The 19,143-nt window shown below is 48.0% G+C and overlaps 1 protein-coding gene across 2 annotated transcripts in view; it reads right to left on the bottom strand.

Moving 5' to 3' along the window:
* The window catches only part of LOC140431057 (voltage-gated potassium channel KCNC1-like), a 202,475-nt gene extending 192,099 nt beyond the window's left edge, over window positions 1–10,376 (bottom strand). For both annotated transcript variants that reach the window (XM_072518973.1, XM_072518974.1), the window contains exon 1: window positions 9,452–10,376. In XM_072518973.1, coding sequence (XP_072375074.1) covers window positions 9,452–10,105 — 654 coding nt within the window. In that variant the 5' untranslated portion in view covers window positions 10,106–10,376. The remainder of the gene's footprint in view (window positions 1–9,451) is intronic.
* Window positions 10,377–19,143: the final 8,767 nt, after the last annotated feature.

A 19,143-nucleotide genomic window follows, 5' to 3' on the forward strand; every position in this document is an offset into this window, starting at 1 on the left:
TGATAATGGGGAGGTCCAGGTGGGAGTGGTCTGGGAGGCGTTGAAGGCGGTGGTTAGAGGGGAGCTGATATCAATAAGGGCACATAAAGGGAAGTAGGAGAGTAAGGAACGGGAGCGGTTGCTGCAAGAACTTTTGAGGGTGGACAGACAATATGCGGAAGCACCGGAGGAGGGACTGTACAGGGAAAGGCAAAGGCTACATGTAGAATTTGACTTGCTGACTACGGGCACTGCAGACGCACAATGGAGGAAGGCACAGGGTGTACAGTACGAATATGGGGAGAAGGCGAGCAGGTTGCTGGCACACCAATTGAGGAAAAGGGGAGCAGCGAGGGAAATAGGGGGAGTGAGGGATGAGGAAGGAGAGATGGAGCGGGGAGCGGAGAGAGTGAATGGAGTGTTCAAGACATTTTATAAAAAATTATATGAAGCTCAACCCCCGGATGGGAGGGAGAGAATGATGGGCTTCTTGGATCGGCTGGAATTTCCCAAGGTGGAAGAGCAGGAAAGGGTGGGACTGGGAGCACAGATCGAGGTAGAAGAAGTGGTGAAAGGAATTAGGAGCATGCAGGCGGGAAAGGCCCCGGGACCGGATGGATTCCCAGTCGAATTCTATAGAAAATATGTGGACTTGCTCGCCCCGGTACTGACGAGGACCTTTAATGAGGCAAAGGAAAGGGGACAACTGCCCCCGACTATGTCTGAAGCAACGATATCGCTTCTCTTAAAGAAGGAAAAGGACCCGCTACAATGGAATGTGTCCCGGGGGTGGTCCACGAGGACCAAACTGGGTTTGTGAAGGGGAGACAGCTGAACACGAATATACGGAGGTTGTTAGGGGTAATGATGATGTCCCCACCAGAGGGAGAAACGGAGATAGTAGTGGCGATGGATGCCGAGAAAGCATTTGATAGAGTGGAGTGGGATTATTTGTGGGAGGTGTTGAGGAGATTTGGTTTTGGAGAGGGGTATGTTAGATGGGTGCAGCTGTTGTATAGGGCCCCAATGGCGAGCGTGGTCACGAATGGACGGGGATCTGCATATTTTCGGCTCCATAGAGGGACAAGGCAGGGATGCCCTCTGTCCCCATTATTGTTTGCACTGGCGATTGAGCCCCTGGCGATAGCGTTGAGGGGTTCCAAGAAGTGGAGGGGAGTACTTAGGGGAGGAGAAGAACACCGGGTATCTTTGTATGCGGACGATTTGCTACTATACGTGGCGGACCCGGCGGAGGGGATGCCAGAAATAATGCGGATACTTGGGGAGTTTGGGGATTTTTCAGGGTATAAATTGAACATGGGGAAAAGTGAGTTGTTTGTGGTGCATCCAGGGGAGCAGAGTAGAGAAATAGAGGACCTACCGTTGAGGAAGGTAACAAGGGACTTTCGTTACCTGGGGATCCAGATAGCTAAGAATTGGGGCACATTGCATAGGTTAAATTTAACGCGGTTGGTGGAACAGATGGAGGAGGATTTCACCAGATGGGATATGGTATCCCTGTCACTGGCAGGGAGGGTGCAGGCGGTTAAGATGGTGGTCCTCCCGAGATTCCTCTTTGTGTTTCAGTGCCTCCCGGTGGTGATCACGAAGGCTTTTTTTAAAAGGATTGAAAAGAGCATCATGGGTTTTGTGTGGGCCAGGAAGACCCCGAGAGTGAGGAAGGGATTCTTACAGCGTAGCAGGGATAGGGGGGGGCTGGCACTACCGAGCCTAAGTGAGAATTATTGGGCCGCTAATATTTCAATGGTGAGTAAGTGGATGGGAGAGGAGGAGGGAGCGGCGTGGAAGAGATTAGAGAGGGCATCCTGTAGGGGGACTAGCCTACAGGCTATGGTGACAGCCCCATTGCCGTTCTCACCGAGGAACTACACCACAAGCCCGGTGGTGGTGGCTACACTGAAGATTTGGGGACAGTGGAGAAGGCATAGGGGAAAGACTGGAGCCTTGGGGGGGGTCCCCGATAAGAAACAATCATAGGTTTGCCCCGGGGGAATGGATGGGGGATATGGAATGTGGCAAAGAGCAGGAATAACGCAATTGAAAGATCTGTTTGTGGATGGGAAGTTCGCGAGTCTGGGAGCGCTGACCGAGAAATATGGGTTGCCCCAAGGGAATGCATTCAGGTATATGCAACTGAGGGCTTTTGCGAGGCAACAGGTGAGGGAATTCCCGCAGCTCCCGACACAAGAGGTGCAGGACAGAGTGATCTCAAAGACATGGGTGGGGGATGGTAAGGTGTCAGATATATATAGGGAAATGAGGGACGAAGGGGAGACTATGGTAGATGAACTAAAAGGGAAATGGGAAGACGAGCTGGGGGAGGAGATCGAGGAGGGGCTGTGGGCAGATGCCCTAAGCAGGGTAAACTCGTCGTCCTCGTGTGCCAGGCTAAGCCTGATTCAGTTTAAGGTATTACACAGGGCGCATATGACTGGAGCACGGCTCAGTAAATTTTTTGGGGTGGAGGATAGGTGTGCGAGGTGCTCGAGAAGCCCAGCGAATCATACCCATACGTTTTGGTCATGCCCGGCACTACAGGGGTTTTGGATGGGGGTGACAAAGGTGCTTTCAAAAGTAGTAGGAGTCCGGGTCGAACCAAGCTGGGGGTTGGCTATATTTGGGGTTGCACAAGAGCCGGGAGTGCAGGAGGTGAGAGAGGCCGATGTTTTGGCCTTTGCGTCCCTAGTAGCCCGGCGCAGGATATTGCTAATGTGGAAAGAAGACAAGCCCCCGGGGGTGGAGACCTGGATAAATGACATGGCGGGGTTTATAAAGCTAGAGCGGATTAAGTTCGTCCTAAGGGGGTCGGCTCAAGGGTTCACCAGGCGGTGGCAACCGTTCGTCGAATACCTCGCAGAAAGATAGACGGAATGGAAAAAAAGAAGGCAGCAGCAGCAGCCCAGGATCGGGGGGGGGGGGGGGAACCAGAAGGACTCTCAGGGTTGTTAATATATACTGTATGGTATGTATAGGTCGTTGCTACAGATAATTATATATTGGACTGTTAAATTATATTTTGGGAGAGTGTTACTTGTGACAAGGCAGTTGCCAATTAGGGCTAGTTTTCATTTTTGTTATTTATTATTTATTCATTTTTTGTTTATAAAATAGGTCATTGTTATTTGTGTTGTTATAATATTGTGTAAAGGATGCACAATGTACTGTGTTGGTTGACCAAAAATTTTCAATAAAATATTTAATTTTAAAAAAAGAAGGGCATTCCTGCTGTGCCAGGGCAATAGTTTCCATTTCCCACATCAGCTACCTGTGACTTCTCTGGAGAAGAATGATTATGAAGCAGAGCAAATAGGTGACATAAAGCTGAGGAGAACATTTGGGAAGCAGCTTCCATTGTAAAATGATGTTCCGTGCAAATATATCAAAGGAAATAGGGAAGTCAAAACATGAGTAATTGACTGGGAGAAAAGAATAACTATACCAAGAGAAACTAAATTTTTTGCAGAATAAATTGAAGGGAAATTTAGCAACTAGAAATGCATCAAATGGAACATCTTTAAACAGGAGATAGATTTCAATAGAGGAAAAAGCAAGTGTCTCAAAGGGATTTCATGGATGAACGGAGATGTTAGCTCAAATTAAATATTTAAAACAGGGCAAAAGAATTAGCACATCAGGCAAATTGTTCTTTTTTAAAATCAAGGGAAAATTTATAGAGTATAGGAAATCTACAAAAGAGACATGAGAAAGGCAAAATGAGCAAAGCAGTAAGCCTTTTAAAGTCACATCAGTAGCCACCGAATAATAAAATAAATGGAGTAATAGTAAAAAAGGAGATAAGCTTGTCTTGGGAGTTAGGGAATGGAAATACTCTGCCTTAATTCCTACAGAGGAAGTGGACATTAGAATCGTAAAGCCACCAGAGGTGGACACTGTAGGGCACTCGTTATTAATCAAGAACTGGTAATAAAGAAGTGTCTCAAACTAAGGCAGACAAACTATCGAGGCCAACTGATTTAAATCTGATGATCCTGAAAGAAAGTAAGGGGAAAATGTCAAAAATCAGGATCAGTGCAGGAAATTGGAAAGAAACCAAAAATTTCCTACAAATATATTATCAGTCTGAATGGGAAAGAGAAAATGAAGAAGATGGAAACCAGAGATGATGTACCAGCAAAGAACAGGAAAAGAGATATAATGTTCCAAAATACTTTGGAAAGAAAATCTGTGCCCAGGGACTGGAGAGTGGTAAACATGACACTTGTTTTCAAAGATAGAGAAAGGGATAAGCTAGGAAATTATACGTCAGTAAGTATCACTTCTGTTTACTATATGGGGTGAAATTGCAGAAACCTGAGATCGGCCAGACACTGAATTTTTGAAAGGAAAGTCATGTTTGACCAATTTAATAAGATTCTTTGATGAAATAATAATGAGGATAGATAAAGGAAATTTGGTGGAAGTGTTCAAAAGGCACTTGGCAAGGAATCATATAAGAGATTTTTGGCAAAGAGTTTTGTACTCAGAATTAAAAGGTCAAATGTTTAAAATAGATAGGTAATTAAAGAGAAAGAAGTAGAGGGTGAGGGAATAGGAGAATTTCAGGATTGGACAGTATCAGTAGTCCTCAATAAGGGTCACTGTTGGGACTGTCTTTATTTCCTATCTAACTTCATATAAACATACAAATTAAGAGAAGGAGTAGGCCACTCAGCCCCACAGGCCTGTTCCGCCATTCAATAATATCATGCCTGACCTGACTGTAATTTCACCCTCATGTTCCTGCCTACTTCCTATTATTTTTCCCGCACTCATTTATATTTAAAATTATTACCACATTTTTCCTGTAATGTTTCCGTGCAAAATTCCTATTTATCATGGAAAGTATTTACTTAAACTTGTGACACTGTAATTTCACTCTCCTGCCAGTGATGGCACTGTCGTGTCTCAGTTTTACATTTTCGAGCTCCTTAGCATATACTGCAGAAAAATCCCTTTGCAGCAATAAACTCAACTATTCTTTGCCCGCTGAACGTGATCCCCACCTGAAGATCGCACAAGGTCTCCGCAATGAAAGATAGGTTCATGCATATATTAATAATCTGGATTCAGGAGTTGATGGGAAAATATTGAAATTTGTTGTTGATAATAAATTGGGGGCTACAACCAAGACTGAAAATTGTTATTGACATGCAGGATAGCAGTCAGGATGCAAATACAATTCAATATAGGAATATGTGCAGTCATATATTTGGGGAATAATGATGAAAGGAAATACATCCTTACAAAGGAAATACCTACAATAGCTGTGCAGCAAAGGAACCCTGTCTTGCATCAGTGCAGGACATTAAGGTAAGAGTGCAACGAGATAGGACTACAAAAAAGGTAAACGTTGTATCTAGTTGCCATAGACTACAACTGCAAGGATGTAAGTTTGAATTTATATATGACCTTGATTAGGCTGCCCAAGTACAACATGCATTTCCGGGTACCTCACTGTGGAGAAGATGCAATGGGCAATTTGCAGCATGCACCTAAGAGGTTACCAGGATAAAATATTATAGTTAGGAAAAGCAATTTGTGGAGCTGCTATGTTTTCATCAAATCCAAGAAAGTTAAGAGATGGCTCGATAGAGGGGTTCAGTATAATAAGGATTATGGTAGAGACAGATTTTTCCTTTGGGTTAAGGAAGATGGTAACAAAACAGCACAGATGTTAAGAATCACCAAAAGCACTAAGGCTAAAGTTAGAAAAAATGTCTTCACACTGAAATAATAATGACTGCAACATTATCTGCCAAAAGCCATTATTACAATCAACATCCATATTTTCTTAAAGGAATTTGATAATTCCTTGGAAAGGCTGATATGAAGGAATATGGGAAGTGAACAGAACAGCAATGTTTCAAAGTGGTGTTCCATGTGAAGAACTCATCCAGAGTTTGCTTGATGTCTAAATGCATTGTTTCTGTGCTGTGAAATTAGGTAATTTAGTGAATATGGTGCTAAATTACTGGCAGCCATGTGCTTTGGGCTCCCTGCCCAACAAAATCTGGATTGACTATTCATAGAATCCCTACAGTGCAGAAGGAGGCCATTCGGTCCATCGAGTCTGCACCTCCCCTACGAAAGCGCATCCTACCTAGACCCAATCCCGACCGAATACCCACCAAACTTAACCTTTGGACGCTAAGGGGCAATTTAGCATGGCCAATCCACCTAATCTGCACATTTTTTGGATTGTGGGAGGAAGCCGGAGCACCCGGAGGAAACCTATGCAGACATGGGGAGAAAGTGCAAACTCCACACAGACAGTCACCAAAGGTCAGAATTGGACCCAGGTGCTGCGAGACAGCAGTGCTAACCACTGTGCCACCGTACTACCATTGTGCTTTGGGCGTTCTATGCTCATTTTGATACAGATACAAAGTGAACAGAAGTGACTTTTATCCCACCAATCTGCTCCGAGTTGAGCAAAAGTCCCAGGGGTGAAAGGACAGTGACTAACCCACTGCATTATTCAATTCCACCAACTGTATTGTATGAAAGAGTTGGCAGGAACGTATTTAGTGCAGTGGAGTAAGTGCCTTGAAAAGTCACATCAAATATATGACATGGGGATGAATGTGACATGCTGCCCACTCCCCCCCCCCCCCCCCCCAACACACACCACTCCCCCCCCAACCAAATCAAATAAATACTTGACCGAACATTTGCATTCCATGAAGATGCTGTTTTCGTGACGATGACGAAGATTCAATTGGCGGACAGGTCAAATAAAAATCCTCCACCTGTCATGCCCAGAAATTGTTTCCAATCACCCTCCTCGCATATCATCATTCTCCTTAAAAAATAACTACCCCCCCCCTCCCCCCATGCCTAAGCTTGTCCTTGTAGTTTGGCATTGAGCGAGTCTGGTTCCTTCTCTCGATTAATGTGCAATTCGCTAACTTGCCCTGTGTTGGTCCCCGGTCAATTACAAACTCATTCAAGAATGAGAACGCCATGAAAATAGTAGTGATAAACAACAAAGCAATCCGATTTAAATGCTCTTATTCACTTTCTGAATGTGGAATTAATTGTAAGCAATGTTTGGGAACAGTTCCACGGCTATTCTGGTTTCTGCATTTGACATGAGACAATTCCTTCAATGTCTGTGTTCCTCGCACGGCGGGGATTGTTTTCTATCTGCTGTATTGTATATCATTGTAATTTACAAATAGGAATAAAGGCAACATTAAGCAGATCCGAGTGATTTCCACGTAATGTCACTATTGGTGACGGTACATTGATGAAGGTCATTTGTCTCAAGACGGAGGAATGCACACCGGTTCAGTGTAGTAGCTGCAGGGAAGTATTGGCGGGCACCCTGGATGACAGATCCCATTCTGGAGCTGTGTAATTGGCAAGGGAGGGTTTACTTCATTTTTAAACCCACCGGATTGATTCAAGGTCAAATCTGCTTGACATCTCCGTCCGCGCTTTGGATCAAAGGGAACTGTACCTGCTGCCGGCCTGTGTGTATTTCAGTGTTTGTGTGTCTGCCTGTGGACTGTAAACATCCGTTTCCCTTCCTTTTACTGCAGCGATTTCAGGAAAATCGGACACGGTGCCAGGTACCACCTGCTGGAGTGTGAAGGAAGCACACTGTTCCTGAAACCTTCATCCCGCCTGAATGCGCACTCTCTCTCACTATCTCTTACCCTATATCTCTGGGGGAGTGCAGTAAAATAGCATGATTTGTTTTTACTGCGGATGAAAAGGATTGTCTCTCTGAAATAAGGACCAAAGGACATTACAATAGGCCACCCTGGATAGAAATCCCACTGCCCGTGAGAAGGGGGGACTCGGGAATGTATACCATGCAACATGGAACATGCAAAACCCCTACTGTGAATGATGTGAGATCTCGCACATATAGAAATTTAGACTGTTTGCTGCTACTTTGGGTTAAAAATTGCCCTTTCTCCCTCTCCTGTCCTTCATAAATTCTCAATGTGTTCAGGAACCAGCACAACATTCCCATTTAATTGAACATCGCGTGTGCTCAGACATTGGCAAGCAGAGCCTGAATTACAGGCGGTGGCCCCAACGTTATGCAACGAGAGCGATCTGCGAGTTAATGCACAGATCTTGTCCCCAGGTAAGTACATCGGCCCATCAATAAGCTGGAAAATGGTGATTTCAATCTTTGGGACGCGGAGACGTTTGAGAAAAGGAAGAAGGTGCAGCATTATCTGTGACTGGTCAGAATGTGCAATATCACCGTCCACCTATCAGTGTTTAAATAATCTACAAATCGATAGCTATCATTTTCTGAGGGCAACGATAATAATGTATCATGGCATCCAGCCAGCAATATAGAAGAGGAAAAACGCTTTAAAACTCGACATCCATCTCAGGAGCTTTGTAGAATGTATAAACATGACCAATTTGATATGGAGTATGTCATACTTTGCAGAATTAGAGGTATACATTTGCACTTAGAGATGTTATGATTGTATTGATGTTGGCTCTTTACAGTAACATTATTCCTGTTCATCTGGCCATTTCCAGCCTCAGTCTTTTTTTAAACCAAAGATCAAAACATATTCAATGGCTGGAATCACTGGCTCCCTCCGGTAAGGTGACCGCCGCTCTTTTCTTTCTTAAGGATGAAACTGTGATCTGAGGTTAAAGTGACGACCCTCGGATCCCGCTGCAGTCTGCACTGGGGCTGGACGCCTGTGGAATACCAATGAGCCCCAATTTGAAACGCACTCCCGCTGCGCGCTGCCCTCAACAGCATGTAACAGAAGCACCAGTTCTCCGAAATAATGCTGGGTCCCGCGTTACAACCTATACCCAGTTCTCAGAAACCCCGCCAAGTAACCCTCCACTGTGACTGGCATTTCCGATGACTAATGTGGCTGAGAAGGCTATGCTCCCTGGAAAACTGCCATAAACAACAGCCCCTCGGCAAAGGACACTTTGGTGTTGTGAAGAGGGGCTTTGCGCTCACTTGAACCGCACATATCTGTCACCTCTACCTACCCCCCCCCCCCCCCACCCCACCCAGTGTCTGCTCAGTAGCAGTCATGTTTAGATATACACGGTTTTACTACAATCACCAGTGATTGCTAAACCCCTTTGAATGTGTCATCTTCCCATCCCCAGTGGAGGATACAACATCTCAGTCCAGTATTCCTGGAATTCTGTAATGATTATACATCTGCAGGTGCCCCCTGGTCTAGTTTACAACATTTATTCCTCCTCCCTCTCTACCTCCTTTAATAACTGTTTTGTAATCAGGTTCCTGTCGGCGTTAACTCAATGTGGACATGCCCCTGTTACACCCATTTCAATTGAATGACTTTCTACAATTTTTCCTCGGCTTATTTGACCAACCGGTTCTTTATTTCGATGTGGGTGGCGTGTGACTGTTCGAGTGCTAGTGTGAAGATTATTGGATGTCAAGATTTTTAAAAAAGATAATGTATTTATTTCCCCTTACCCGTGCATATTTCGAAGAGTAAGGGTCTTCAAAGAGAGCCCAAATGCGGCGCTGCCATTTCCTCCACCAGCCTGCTTTGGCTCCAGTTTCTGGGGAGCAGTCTCCCAGGGCCAGGCGTTTGGTGTCCAGCTCGTCCTCCGAGTCAGCGACCCCGTCCCCGGCGCCTCCCGCCTCGCCGTCGCCGCTGTTGATGTCGGGGGACTCGAAGCTGTCCAGAGCCTCCTCGGCGTCGCGGTGCTGCCGGTAGGTCATCCAGCAGCAAGGCTCCACGTCCGTCTCGTCGATGCCCCAGAAGGCGATCTCCTCCTCGTACAGGGGCCCGCACACATCGGCCGGGCAGTGCAGCTTGCCCGTGCGGTAGTAGTTGAGGATGTGGGCGAACACGCCCGGGTGCCGGTCGAAGAAGAACTCGTCCGCCTTGGGGTCGTAGTCGAAGTTGGCGAATGCGCCGGGCTCGGTGAGCCATGCCAGCCGGGTGCCGGGCAGGGTCTTCAGGGTGCTCCGGTACGTTTCGTGCCTAGTCCCTCCCACGTTGATCACGATGCGATCGTTGTCGTCGCCCTTGCCCATCTCCTCGATCAGACATGTCGCGGAGGGAGGTCGTTTTCCTGGGGAGCTGCCGCGGGAGGTGGCCACATGGACTGAGCTGATCATTCAGCACCACGGACAGCGACCAGGCATCTGCCTCTCCGCCTGCAGCCAGCACAGCAGCCCAGCCCAGCAACAGCCCAGTCTGCAGCAAGCCTCCCTCCCTCCCACCCCCTGCTACACACTATCCAGCAAACCTCCCGGCTGGCAATCTACATTGTTGTGCCTTTTTTTTATTTTGTGAAGATTTGGAGCCCGGCGGTGCTGCAAGGAGACAAGCGAGAGGAAGGAAAAGGCAGCAGCGGCGGCGGCGGCGGCGGAGACTGGAAGGAGGAGCTCCCCCCCCGACAGACAAACTGCGCAGCCGCCAGCCCCAAACACCATCCACAAGGTCCCAGAGCCCCTGGCATCTGCCCGGCACTGACACACACACACATCTCTCAATAGCTAAAGAACCATCGAGTTGCCCGCAGAACCGTTTACATTCATGGTACTTGCTACTGTGCCAAGCCGTGGTGTGTTTTTGAGGCCATGGTTGTTCCTAAAGCATTTCATTGTAGGAGGAGAATAAATATGATGGGGAGTCTGGAGGTTCCCCCATCCCACCCTCATTTGTTCATTAGATGTGGCCATCGCTAATTGCCTTGAGCCACCTTCTTGAACATTGTCCCATTATTTGACTGGGAAGTTCCAGGGATTTGACTCAATGGTGATGAGAGAGCAGCAATATATTTCCAATTCTGGATGGTGTATGATTTGGAGGGGATCTTGCAGGTGGTGCTGCCATTCCTAGATCTGCCTGCTGTTCCAGTCCTTCCAGGTGGTTGAGGCTGTTGGTTTGGGAGGTGCTACTGAAGAAACCTTGGCAAGTTTCTGTACTGCATCATGTAGATGGTAAACACTGCTGCCACTGTGCACCAATGGGGGAGGGAGTGAATGTTGCACAACACAGAGACACTCATGCACATACGCACAGATACACACAAATACAGGCATACTCACACAAGCAGTTGGACAGAGACATACACACACAAACAAATATGCACTGGCACACAGGTACCAACTTACACACAGACACACGTGCACACATATGCACACACATATACACACACACACATGGACACCCACATATCACATACATGCATCTTGTGCTTCAGACAGATTATTAAAGTTTACTGTCAAAAGAAGCAGTTTCTCAAAGGCTTCCTGTGCCTGCCAATATTTACTTCTACAGAGACTTTAGTATCAATCACACAGATTTCAACTTCAGAGGTCATTACAGTTAATGTTATAGACATATCGATATCAGTGTCACACAAAACAGGATTAATAAATATCCAGGAATGAATTAAAAGGCAGTATCAAGGGAGTTCAGATGATGTGATAACTTAAAAAGAAAAGTAATTATAGTTTCTGAATGTCATCTGAAATATAAGCTGAATTTAGCATCTTTAACACTTGGCCGGGATGTGTTATTTTATATCATACCCAGTGCACAAGTGCTTTGCTTTATGAGGAGCTGTTGCTGCCTAGCTGTATGCCTTGTGATTTGTGTACTCATGTGTGCCTTGCTTCATGAATTCAAATCACATTCTTTATTGTCTGTGCTTTTATGATGTGAGTATGTTTCTTCTTGTATTGTTATTTCCTTGGAAATTAAATGGATGGTGCAGAATCACTTTTACATTGGTGACAGGAGCCACACAGTTTAATGGACCATTTGTTATTCACTCTGTGCTTTCTTACGCTGTTATGTATGGACTGTAATTTTTTGGTGCATGTTACTTGTTATGTTTATTGTTCCAAATGTCATTGTAGAGTTATTCAAGGAAGCATCTGCTGCTTTATTATCTCAAATTGCTTTATCAATGACCTTCCCTCCATTCTCAGGTCAGGAGTTGGTCTGTTGCTAATGATTCTATAGTGTTTAGTCCGATTTATACTTTCTTTGATAACCAGACAGCCCCTGATTAACTGCAGCAGGACCAAGATAGATCCAGGCTTGAGAAACCCAAATTCTAGATAAATTACCATTATCAAACAAGATAAATCTCAGTATTTTCCTCTTACTCTTCAGCTACACAATCCAGTCCACCATTATCAACATCCTGAAATTTACCATTGATCAGAAGCTGAACTGGCCGAGCCATATTAACATCTTGGCTGCATAGGAAACCATGATGTGGAGATGCCGGCGTTGAACTGGGGTGAGCACAGTAAGAAGTCTTACAACACCAGGTTAAAGTCCAACAGGTTTGTTTCAAACACTAGCTTTCGGAGCACTGCTCCTTCCTCAGGTGAATGACCTGAGGAAGGAGCAGTGCTCCGAAAGCTAGTGTTTGAAACAAATCTGTTGGACTTTAACCTGGTGTTGTAAGACTTCTTACTGTGCATAGGAAAGGCAGAGACTGTACTCTCTGTGATGAATGGCTCACATTCTGACCCCTGACTCCTATCTACCATCTAAAAGGCTCAATTCAGGAAGGTCCACTACTATCTACTTAGGGCAACTAAGAATGAGCATTAAATACAGAATTTTCAGTGTCACCCATATCACAAGAACAACAGAAAGATATCTTGTGCATTATCGCTGTTGGTGTGTGCACTGCATTGTATTTTGTGAGGTCTTCTGTGTAGCATGCTGTGCAGTTTTACGTGTGCCTCATATGCTGTCTGATGTTCCCTGTGCCATATGGTGCATGCGTCATTTTGTATATTTGATGGACTGAATATTTAATTTCTGTCTGTTACCTTACATTGATTTATATCTTATATATTGTTTGGCTAGTGTTTACCTATATTTTTGTGTCTTGTGTATTGTATATTGTTGTGTGCTTTGAGTTGCCTGTTGTGCATTGTGTAATTCATTGCATGTTAACAATACAAAGAAGATGTATTTATACTGCAGATTTAATATCCTCAGGTCATTGCAAAGTGTTTCACTGCCAATGAGATAATTCTAAAATAATGTCCTAATTAAGGCAAGCTTAGATGTTTGCATTAAAATCTTCAGTATTGTGTTTCATTATGAAGCTAACAACCTCTGCACTGGATCGACCACATTCATTGGATGAGTGATGGCTGTATACCCAAAGGCCTTCTGTACGGTGAGTTGGCCACTGAGCCATGACCTCCTAGGCATCCATACCTCCACTGCAAGGACACCCGCGAGCAAGATATGAAGATGGTGGACATTGACACTAACGACTCTGGGAGACAGTCGCTTATGACTATGACTTCTGCAGGCTGACTGTTTTGAAATGCATTGGAAGAGGTGAGAAGACATGAAAAGCCCAGCTGGCTGAAAAGAGGGCCCAAAGAAGACAAAGGCCAGTGAATTGTGCACCTTCTCAGCTCACTGCCTCCCACTGTTGCAAATGTCAGAGAGACTGCCAGGCCAGAGTGGAGATCTCCACTCGCACCAGCTGATTCTCAACACAGAGTTGACCACCAGGACAAAACACATCGCCTTGAGAGGTGAAAGGCTGCCGCAAATTACATATTTATGTTGCAAATTGTGTTTTGGGTGCTGTTGCCTTTATTCTGTGGGTTACATGTGCTGTTCAGCTTTCAGCATTGAATCTTGTCAATTATGTATTGCCTAATATATATTGGGTTGGATTCTCCATCGGTAGGATCCTTCGCTTTGCCAGCAGTGCACTCACGCCCGCAGAATTCCCGACAGCGTGGGAGTACACACAATGGGAAACTCCATTGGCCGGCTGCCGGACGGAGGTTGCCATTGCCGGCGGGGGCGCGGCTGCATAGAAAATGGGTGTGGCGGGATGGAGAATCTCACCCATTGTGTCATTAATGGTATTTGTGTGTGTGTTTGTGTATGCACATTTGCATGTGTGGGTGGCTGGATTATCTGTTGTACACATGTCCTGTTGTTGTTTTTCCAAATTCAACATTGTGAACAGCGCCAATTTGTTCACTGTGCATTTGGTTTGCATTATTTGTTCTATTCTTTGTTTGCTGCTCACTTATTACATGGAATATGTGGGTATTAAGGAAAGAACAAAATATACAAGAGTAAATCATTCATCCTGTTTTTGGTTCAGTTTTATGTTGTTTTTTTCACTATTGTTGAAATGGTGTGGTTGACTTTTGATTGTTTTATGGAGGCATTGTTCACAGAATAGGAACTAGCTAAACTAGAGAGAAGCTCATCAGTCTTCCTTTTTACTTGAAAGCTTATGGAGCATTTGTCTGATTGTGACTGTTTGAGATTGTTTCATGAGAGGAGTGGTTGTGTTATAGAAGAGGATGTATAACCTTGTTTGGACAAGGTTATGTTCAAGAAAGTTCCACAAACTTTAAATAAGATAAATGACCAATTGAGAGATTAATTGGAGGGAGGCGGTGGCACAGTGGTATTGTCACTTGACTAGTAATCCAGACCCAAAGTGCTCTGTGGACCCGGGTTCAAATCCCACCATGGCAGATGGTGGAATAAAAAAACTAATTAAAATATCTGGAACTAAAAGGCTAACGATGACCATGAAACCATTGCTGATTGTCATAAAAGCCCAACTGGTTCACTAATGTCCTTAAGAGAAATCTGCCATCCTTACCTTACCTCGTCTGGCCTACACATGACTCTTACAAGACCTCTGAAATTGCCTAGTATTCAACCCCTACAAATGGAACAAAAAAGAATAAAGGCAGACGGACCACCTGGCATAGACCTAGGCACTGGAAACAACGGCAAACCCTGTCGACACTGCAAAGTCCTCCTTACTAACATCTGGGGGCTTAAGCCAAAATGGGTCAAAAGCCAAGCTGTTGTCATTCTCCCGGAATTATATCTTAGAGATAGCATCAGACACCGCCATCACTATTCCAGCAGAGGCTGCCAATCAGGAGGGAGTTGCCCTGGGAGTCCTGAACATTGACTATAGACCCCATGAAGGGGGTCTAGGTTACTAGGTTAAACATGGTCAAGGTTAACAGCACTAGGTTAAACATGGTCAAGCCGTCCTCCCTCAGCTGATGAATCAGTGCTCCACCATGGTGAACACCACTTGGACGAAGCACTGAGGGTGGCAAGGGCACAGAATGTACATCTGGGGGACTTCAATGTCCATCACCAAGAGTGGTTCGGTAGTACCACCACAGACTGAGCTGGCCAGGTCCTAAACAACATATCTGCTGGACTGGTGGCAGGTGGCGAGGGAACCAACAAGAATGAAGAACATACTCAACTTTATCCTCACCAACCTGCCTGATGCAGATGCATCTGCCCATGACAGCATTGGTATGAGTGACCACAGACTAATCCTTGTGGAGACAAAGTCCCATCTCCACACTGAGAATACCCTTCAGCATGTTGTGTGGCACTACCACCGTGCTAAATGGGAGAGACTTCAAACAGATCTAGTAACTCAAAACTGGGCATCCATGAGGCGCTGTGGGCCATCAGAAGGAGCATAATTGCATTCAACCACAATCTGCAACCTCATGGCCTGGCATATCCCCCACTCTGACATTATCACCAAGTCAGGGGCTCAATCCTGATTTAATGAAGAGTGCAGGAGAGCATGCCAGGAGCAACATCAGGCATTCCGAAAAATGAGACGTCAACCTGGTGAAGCTACAAAACAGGACTACTCATGTGCCAAACAGCATAAGCAACAAGTAATAGAGCTAAGCAATTCCAGAACCAATGGAACGGATCTAAACTCTGCAGTCCTGCCACATCCAGCCGTGAATGATGGTGGACAATTAAACAACTCACTGGAGGGGGCTCCACAAATATCCCCATCCTCAATAATGGAGGAGCCCAGCACATCAGTGCAAAGAGGCTGGACCATTTGCAACAATTTTCAGCCAGAAGTGCAGAGTATATGATCCAAATTGGCCTCTTCCGGACATCTCCAGCATCACAGATGTCAGTCTCCAGCCAATTCAATTCCCGCCACATGATATCAACAAACAACTGAAGGACTGGATACTGAAAAGGCTATGGGCCCTGACAAAATTCCAGCAATAGTAATGAAGGCTTGTGCTCCAGAACTTGCAGCACCCCTAGCCAAGCTGTTTCAGTACAGCTACAACACTGGCACCTACCAAGCAATAAATTGCCCAGGTATATCCTGGACACAAGAAACAGGACAAATCCTACCCAGCCAGTTCTTGTCCCATCAGTCTACTCTCCATCATCAGCAAAGTGATGGAAGGAGTTAGCAACAGTGCTATCAAGTAGCACTTACTCATCAATAACCTGCTCACGGACGCTCAGTTTGGATTCTGCCAGGGTCACTCAGCTCCCGACCTCATTACAGCTTTGGTTTAAAAATAGACAAAATAGCTAAATGCCAGAGGTGAGGTGAGAGTGACTGTCCTTGATATCAAGGCAACATTTGACCAAGTATGGCATCAAGGGGCCCTAGCTAAACTGGAGTCAATGGGGGAAACTCTCCATTGGTTGGAGTCATACCTGGCACAAAGGAAGATGGTTGTGATGATTAGAGGTCAATCATCTCAGCTCCAGGACATCACTGCAGGAGCTCCTCAAGGTAGTGTCCTGGGCCCAATCATCTTCTGCTGCTTCGTCAATGACATTCCTTCAATCATAAGATCAGAAGTAGGGATGTTCGCTGATGATTGCACAATGTTCAGTATCATTCACATCTCCTCAGATACTGAAGCAGTCCATGCCCAAATGCAGCAAAACCTGGATAATTTCCAGGCTTGGGCTCATAAGTGACAAATAACATTTGAGCCACACAAGTGCCAGGCAATGATCATCTCCAAAAAGACAGGATCTAACTATTGCCACTTGACTTTCAATGGAATTACTATCTCTGAATCCCCCACTATCAATGTTCTGGGGTTATGGGCTGCACGGTAGCACAGTGGTTAGCACTGTTGCTTCACAGCACCAGGGACCCAGGTTTGATTCCCGGCTTGGGTCACTTTCTGTGCGGAGTCTGCACGTTCTCTCCGTGTTTGTGTGGATTTCCTCCGGGTGCTCCGGTTTCCTCCCACAAGTCCCGAACGATGTGCTTGTTAGGTGAATTGGACATTCTGAATTCTCCCTCAGTGTAACCGAACAGGCGTCGGGGATTTTCACAGTAACTTCTTTGCAATGTTCATGTAAGACTACTTGTGACACTAATAAAGATTATTATCATTACCATTTACCTGAAACTGATCTGGATGAGCCATATAAATACTGTGCCTACAAGAGCAAGCCAGAGGCTAAGAATCCTGTGGTGACTAACCCAGGGCGTCATTCTCCGCCCCCCCAGAGGGTCGGAGAATGGCCGTTGGCCGACGTGAATCCCGCCCCCGCCGAAGTCTCCGAAGGGAGAAAAGTCGGGGGGGCGTTAATGGCGCCGCTGCCACGGAGAATGTCACGGGTCTGCGCGAGGCAGCCGATTTTCGGCCTGCCGATATTCTCCCTCCCGGATGGGCCGAAGTCCCGTCGACGTGATGACCGTTCACGTCGACGCGAATCAAACCTCCTTTTCATCGGCGTGACCCGGTGCTCCAGGCTCACGCCGACCAGCGAGGAGGTGAGTGACGGCCTGGGGGTTGGCTCTGGGCAGGAAATGGCGTGGCCGCAGACTGATTGCGTGAGGAGAGGTGAGTCTCGGCTTGTGTGTGTGTGTGTGTGTGCGGTGGGGGGGGGGGGGGGGTGGTTAGAGTAGGCTGGGCTCCGGGGGAGTGCCGGGAGGGGGTCCGTGCCGGGGTGGAGGTTGGGGGTTGGGGGGGGTCCGTGCCGGGGTGGAGGTTGGGGGTTGGGGGGGTCCGTGCTGGGGTGGAGGTTGGGGGTTGGGGGGGGTCCGTGCTGGGGTGGAGGTTGGGGAGGGGGTCCGTGCCGGGGTGGAGGTTGGGGAGGGGGTCCGTGCTGGGGTGGAGGTTGGGGGTTGGGGGGGTCCGTGCTGGGGTGGAGGTTGGGGGTTGGGGGGGGTCCGTGCTGGGGTGGAGGTTGGGGAGGGGGTCCGTGCTGGGGTGGAGGTTGGGGGGGGGGTCCGTGCAGGGGTGGAGGTTGGGGAGGGGGTCCGTGCTGGGGTGGAGGTTGGGGAGGGAGTCCGTGCTGGGGTGGAGGTTGGGGAGGGGGTCCGTGCTGGGGTGGAGGTTGGGGGTTGGGGGGGGTCCGTGCTGGGGTGGAGGTTGGGGAGGGGTTCCGTGCCGGGGTGGAGGTTGGGGGTTGGGGGGGTCCGTGCTGGGGTGGAGGTTGGGGAGGGGGTCCGTGCTGGGGTGGAGTTTGGGGAGGGGGTCCGTGCCGGGGTGGAGGTTGGGGAGGGGGTCCGTGCTAGGGTGGAGGTTGTGGAGGGGGTCCGTGCTGGCGTGGAGTTTGGGGAGGGGGTCCGTGCTGGGGTGGAGGTTGGGGGTTGGGGGGTCCGTGCTGGGGTGGAGGTTGGGGGTTGGGGGGGGGGTCCGTGCTGGGGTGGAGGTTGGGGAGGGGGTCCGTGCAGGGGTGGAGGTTGGGGGTTGGGGGGGTCCGTGCTGGGGTGGAGGTTGGGGAGGGGGTCCGTGCTGGGGTGGAGGTTGGGGAGGGGGTCCGTGCCGGGGTGGAGGTTGGGGAGGGGGTCCGTGCTGGGGTGGAGGTTGGGGGTTGGGGGGGTCCGTGCTGGGGTGGAGGTTGGGGAGGGGGTCCGTGCCGGGGTGGAGGTTGAGGGTTGGGGGGGGTCTGTGCCGGGGTGGAGGTTGGGGAGGGGGTCCGTGCTGGGGTGGAGGTTGGAGGTTGGGGGGGGGTCCGTGCTGGGGTGGAGGTTGGGAAGGGGGTCCGTGCCGGGGTGGAGGTTGGGGGTTGGGGGGGATCCGTGCTGGGGTGGAGGTTGGGGAGGGGGTCCGTGCCGGGGTGGAGGTTGGGGGTTGGGGGTGTCCGTGCTGGGGTGGAGGTTGGGGAGGGGTCCGTGCTGGGGTGGAGGTTGGGGAGGGGGTCCGTGCTGGGGTGGAGGCTGGGGCTTGGGGGTGGTCTGTGCTGGGGTGGAGGTTGGGGGTTGGGGGGGGTCCGTGCTGGGGTGGAGGTTGGGGAGGGGGTCCGTGCCGGGGTGGAGGTTGGGGGTTGGGGGGGGTCCGTGCTGGGGTGGAGGTTGGGGAGGGGATCCGTGCTGGGGTGGAGGTTGGGGAGGGGGTCCGTGCCGGGG

This window comes from Scyliorhinus torazame, chromosome 10 (assembly GCF_047496885.1).
Source record: "Scyliorhinus torazame isolate Kashiwa2021f chromosome 10, sScyTor2.1, whole genome shotgun sequence".
NCBI classification, from domain to species: Eukaryota; Metazoa; Chordata; class Chondrichthyes; order Carcharhiniformes; family Scyliorhinidae; genus Scyliorhinus; species Scyliorhinus torazame.